Genomic DNA, 5,465 nt, shown 5'->3' with positions numbered 1-5,465 from the left:
ACCCGCCGTTGTAATCGGAGCGAGCGAGCGAGCGACGGCGGCGCGGTGTGCGGTGTAAACAAAATATGGCGGTGGTGAGAAGTAAAAGGGGAGTTACCCCGCGGGGTGCGGGACCGTGCGGGGCCCGATGCTGTTTCCTAGAATTCGGGCCGATTTTCGGGGTAAGTGCCGGGGTGGCGACCAATCGCGAAGCGAGACGCTGACGGATTCACTCGGTTTTTCACCGTCGCGCCTTACCCCTCGCTTCGCTCCTCGTTACGTCAACATCACCCCCGCTACCGAGCAACGATAGAGATACCCCAAGTGTGTACGGTAATACTTCGTATATTTGGTTTCTCATGCGCGAGAAGGGTAAGAAAATCTTCTACTTCTGTGTATGCCTCATCCTCTTTCAGCCGCTGATTGATCAACGCCTACGGAATGCTGCAAAAAAATTCGCTGTGTCTGAAAATCGATTTGTCTCTTTTTCGTTGGAAGCCTACTTTGTTTATATGAAGGTTATCGTACTCGTATCGTGGGAAACGTCAACAAAAAATTGTTATCCTAGCCGCGCATCGAGATTTATTTTCGAATGATTTCGCGCCTGTAACAATGAAAAAGCAGGAGCGGATTCGAATAAGGGAGAAAGCGTTTTGCAGTATCACGTGTATTCGCTTAACGGCTGGGCATTTATAGACGGAAATTTGATAACGTTCGTCGTGTCGCAGATGGGGTTTTAATAAAATGACAAATTTTGCCATATGCAAAGTTGAAGAAAAAATACGTGTACCTTACCTGTCCTGAGTATTTCCGTGCGCGGCAACCACCTGCGCTGGCGGAAGAACCGCGTATGGCGCGTGTGCCAGCCACGTGCCAATTTGAAAGCTGACGTGAGCACGGAAAGCCGGCCGCATCAAATAGCCTAATACTAGTTGCTGCGCGTTTCAATATTCTCTGTTTAGTACTAAAACTCTATATTTTACGTACACACATGTGCTATAGATTTTCATTACTGGAAGTAAAATATCAAAACGTAGCCTGTATCGCAGCGGCGAAGAAAAAGACAGACTGCTCTCTATATAGCACATGTGACGTAAAGTATAGATTTTTAATACTAGCAGAGAATATCGCGCAGTCATAATTTTTTCTATTCCTTGAATTTGCTTGATCGCATCTACCTTCTCACTTTTTTTTGTTATTTCTTAATATTTTTTTTGCTTGAAATCAAAGTTCTTTGCCAGACTGGAGACTGGACTTTTAAATGGTGTGGCTTTCTATATCTGTTTCTTCTTCTACTGCGTGCCGCTAGTTTCATTTTTTATATCTTTCTTTTTTTTCTTCGTTCTATAATATAGCGATTAATTTGTTTATCTTTCTCTTTATCAAATTTATATAATTGTTTTATGTTTGCAATTTTTATTTGATTCTATACGTATCTGAAAAATTTTATTTCGAAACTTGCAGTCCCCTCGTGCAATCACTCGTGTTCGTAACGAGTGCAGTGAACTTCATTACCGATGTAGTCATGTTGTCACGAAGTCATAACCTCGTCGTGGCGTGGTTAGCGATCTCCATGTTATCATTGACATGTGTCGTTTGTCGGCGTTTGATCAGGTTAAGATAGCGCGTTGGAGCATTAATGCATTTTTGAAAAGTATTCGTAAAAATTGAAACAAAATATATCGCGAGAAATAGATTGGAAAAAGAAACCGTAGTGTGTTCCGAAGAGAAACGATATCGGGGATGAATTTCTTCTCTGATCGGACGAGACTGCGTTGCGTAAATAACACTCGAATTTTTCTGTCAAAATAGTCCGTTTGTAAGAAATACGCGTTATATTCCGCATGTTTTTGTCGTTTGAGTACTTTTTTGTTTTTTAGCGAGAGTAATGCTTTGCAAAACGGCAGATCGCGATGAGAATTTGTAAAAATGTGTTTACACTCACGACGTGCCGCGAATAAGACTGTGTAAACGATGTTGCAAGCACGTTGGGAACGTTCTCAAAAACGCAAGAAACTCTTGGCCCAAACGGTAGGTATCGCGGAAACATTGGCGATTGTTGCATTCAATAAAATTAGGTTAGGTATACAAATACAGACAATACGTTCAATGAGCCACTAAAAAATAAGACAATATCTTTGATATATAATCTTCAATGTTTTTTTGCAGCTGGGAGTTTCTAGTGTAGACGAACTGCGACAGATTTTGGGAACAGACGTGGAAGATACACAGAAAAAGAGAAGCAGACTGTCCAATGACAAATCTGACAGTACAATCAAAGATTTAAAAGATGATGCTGTTCCAACAGATGAAATTGTATATAAGGATTCTTCGACATTTTTGAAAGTACTTATCCACAAGTTTTGGCATTTCTTTATTAATTACATATTGCGCATTTAAAACTGTGTATGTACTTAAAATGTGTTTTTTTTTTGTTTTGTTTTAAAGGGCACACAATCATCGAATCCACATAATGACTATTGCCAGCACTTTATTGACACTGGCCAACGACCACAAAACTTTATTCGAGATGTAGGTCTGGCAGATAGATTCGAAGAGTATCCAAAACTTCGTGAGCTGATCAAGTTGAAAGACGATCTGATCGCGGAAACGGCGACTCCACCAATGTATCTAAAAACAGATCTGCTGTCGTATAACTTGAAAGAGCTCAATTGTAAATTTGATGTCATTCTTATAGAGCCACCGTTGGAAGAATATCAAAGAACGTGTGGTGTAACTAACGTACAACTATGGAACTGGGACCAAGTTAGTTTGAGTTACAGTTGAAAATTTTATTTTGCAATAAAAAGAATATTTTTATATATATTTTTGTTTTTAATTTACACAGATAATGGAGCTAGATATTGGCGAAGTGGCTGCCAATCGCAGCTTCGTATTCCTGTGGTGCGGTAGCAGCGATGGCCTGGACATGGGGCGATTCTGCTTGCGCAAATGGGGCTTCCGACGTTGCGAAGACATCTGCTGGATTCGCACAAACATCAATAATCCAGGTCACAGCAAAAATCTAGATAGCAAGGCAGTGTTACAGAGAACGAAGGAACATTGCCTGATGGGCATCAAAGGCACAGTGCGACGCTCTACTGATGGCGATTTTATTCATGCGAACGTCGACATCGATCTTATCATATCCGAAGAACCGGATTACGGTTCCATCGAGAAACCGGTGGAAATTTTTCACATTATCGAACACTTCTGCCTCGGTCGAAGAAGGTACAAAGTAAAACAGTGGTGTATTATTAAAATGAAAAAAATAAATTCTATATTCGCGATTTTTCTTATTAATTTCTTAAAAAACATTCTGTTCATTATTATTTAGGTTGCATCTCTTTGGTCGAGACAGCACTATCAGACCCGGTTGGCTCACTGTCGGTCCAGAACTAACAAATACGAACTTTAATGCAGATCTTTACCAGAGTTACTTTGCTAACGGCCAAATCACTACCGGTTGTACCGAGAGAATAGAGGCTCTCAGACCGAAATCACCTCCACCAAAGGGGAAAGTGTCCGGACGTGGCAGAGGAGGTTTTAGTCGCGGCAGAGGTCGAGGAAGATAAATAACTACTACTAGGTTCTCCTTTGTATGTCTTTGATTATTATTATTATTATTATTATTATTATTATTATTATAAATGTAAGAAATTTGAAAACATGAAATTCACAGAAACAATTTCATTTTTTTTTACGCTCAAAAATATTTGAATTTTTAAAAATGTGTTTTAACTTGTCACACAAAATATTCCTTGCCTTCCGTTTAAAACTTTAAATTTTCCTATTTGTAAAATTTTTTCAAAAAATATGAACTTTTGGAGAATTCGTCATTAAAAGAAATAATACAAATTCTTGTTGTTGCGTAGGAAAGGGATAAAAAAAAGAAAGAATAAATCAGGTTTTTGTTTTACTATCAAACTTATTGTTATTGCAAGGTACATTGTAATGAACGCAATTTGTCGTTTGAACGCATTACATATAACTTAACTATCTGCAGATAGTACATAATATTGCCTCTATCTTTAAATCATTAACGATATAAATCGGACTGCCAGAGTCGCAGTGTTTTTTAAGAGGGGAGTGGTGGAATTTTAAAAATAACACGCTAAAAAGATCGCGTAAAATCCAATTTGTCGAATTTGTAGCTAAACCGCATCTAATTGCATTAATTATAGATCGCACTAGGAACAAACGAATGTACGTACATATAAAAAAATAAAACATATCTTTCGTTGTGTTGCGGAAGCAAAGAAATATTACTTAGTCTTACGAGTAGCATGATTTAACTAATTAAATAATAACGAAGTATATCAATCCTCGAGAGAGTAAAGAAAGGCGCACGCATCTCATCGGTCGTTCAGAATATCGCCAAGTGATATTGTGTACTTTTGAATAGATTTCTAGAGAGAAAAAATATTATGACGTTCATGTAAGTTGTTATTATGGCGTACTTTTTTAAAGACAAATTTCGTTTTATATTTGTTATCTATTTAAAATGTCACCATATAGTTTGGAATAAAACCGAAACGTTCAGCTGTTGCGGTGTGAATGTTTGACGAAAGAATGAATTAAAAAATTTTAAAACACTGTTTCGCGCAAATAATAATCACAAAATTTGTTTCCTTTTTTTTTTTTAGAAAATAATTTATATAAATTATAAAAACCTGTCCTTTGTCAACATGAAATTGTTAAATGCACATATTCAATGACATCGCTCAAAAGATTAAACGTCACACTCTTTCGGAGACAGAGAGAAAAGTTAATTAATTTTTCTATTTAAATCTGAGATCAAGTCACGTATTTTGTACTCTATAGGCTGAGTCTCGAGTAATTAATTCGTAGTATACATCGTAAACATATACAGAGAGTTCTTAAAATTAAAGTCGTGAAGAAGAAGAAAACAAAAATACGCAGACTTACAAGGTAAATTTTATTGGTCCCAGTAAAGCTTCCGGTGAACGAATCTATATCTCAGAAAAAAAAGTTCCTCGTTCTTTCTGTTACGTTTGAATGCATTTTTCGCGTTAACGACACAATTAGATGTACTTTATATTTCTACTTCATAAAAGAGCAGACTTCATTGATGAGGTCACAAAAAAAAACATACTACATGTGTATCGGGGGAGTAGACTTGTTAACAACAAACTTAACCTTTTATAGTGGAAAAATATATGAAAAATATCGGTTTATCATAGTTTTGTACACTACAACACAGAAGAGATATCCTTTTTTTTCCTTTTTGTGACTAAATAGTAAGAAATTAAACGACGATTATTTATTTATTTCTATCATCTTATGTCGAATTAATTATAGAAATCATCTATATAATCGTAATTTTATTTATGATGGATCTTACATAGCTATTTTCTCGTAATGCGTTTTTAAATGCTACATTTCTACCTCTCTCTCGTCGTTAATTCGTCGTGATAAACGATGACATAATACAAAAAAAGATCGCAATAGAGTATTAAAAACCC

At 36.8% G+C, this 5,465-nt stretch overlaps 1 protein-coding gene across 3 annotated transcripts; it reads left to right on the top strand.

Moving 5' to 3' along the window:
• Positions 1-1,511: 1,511 nt before the first annotated feature.
• Positions 1,512-5,440, top strand: LOC109856661 (methyltransferase-like protein 14 homolog). 3 transcript variants are annotated; one of them, XM_020432192.1, is made up of 6 exons: positions 1,512-1,758; positions 1,860-2,010; positions 2,149-2,325; positions 2,428-2,745; positions 2,828-3,210; positions 3,317-5,440. In XM_020432192.1, the coding sequence occupies exons 2-6, from the start codon at positions 1,954-1,956 to the stop codon at positions 3,552-3,554; spliced, it is 1,173 nt and encodes a 390-aa protein (XP_020287781.1). In that variant the 5' UTR covers positions 1,512-1,758; positions 1,860-1,953; the 3' UTR covers positions 3,555-5,440. The 3 variants fall into 3 exon arrangements, with proteins under 3 accessions (XP_020287781.1, XP_020287789.1, XP_020287798.1); XM_020432200.1 differs by having other exon boundaries at positions 1,512-1,790; XM_020432209.1 differs by having other exon boundaries at positions 1,522-1,593.
• The last annotated feature ends 25 nt before the right edge of the window (positions 5,441-5,465 follow it).

This window comes from Pseudomyrmex gracilis, unplaced genomic scaffold, assembly GCF_002006095.1.
Source record: "Pseudomyrmex gracilis isolate BER0280 unplaced genomic scaffold, ASM200609v1 scaffold_4, whole genome shotgun sequence".
NCBI lineage: Eukaryota > Metazoa > Arthropoda > Insecta > Hymenoptera > Formicidae > Pseudomyrmex > Pseudomyrmex gracilis.
Note: the sequence above shows the minus strand (reverse complement) of the source record. Positions and strands in the feature narration are given on the sequence as shown.

Coding starts and splice junctions, on each gene's coding strand:
- LOC109856661 (XM_020432192.1), top strand. CDS start 1,954: ATGTTGCAAGCACGTTGGGAACGTTCTCAAAAACGCAAGAAACTCTTG. Junction 2,746..2,827: donor AACTATGGAACTGGGACCAA/GTTAGTTTGAGT, acceptor TAATTTACACAG/ATAATGGAGCTAGATATTGG. Junction 3,211..3,316: donor TTCTGCCTCGGTCGAAGAAG/GTACAAAGTAAA, acceptor ATTATTATTTAG/GTTGCATCTCTTTGGTCGAG.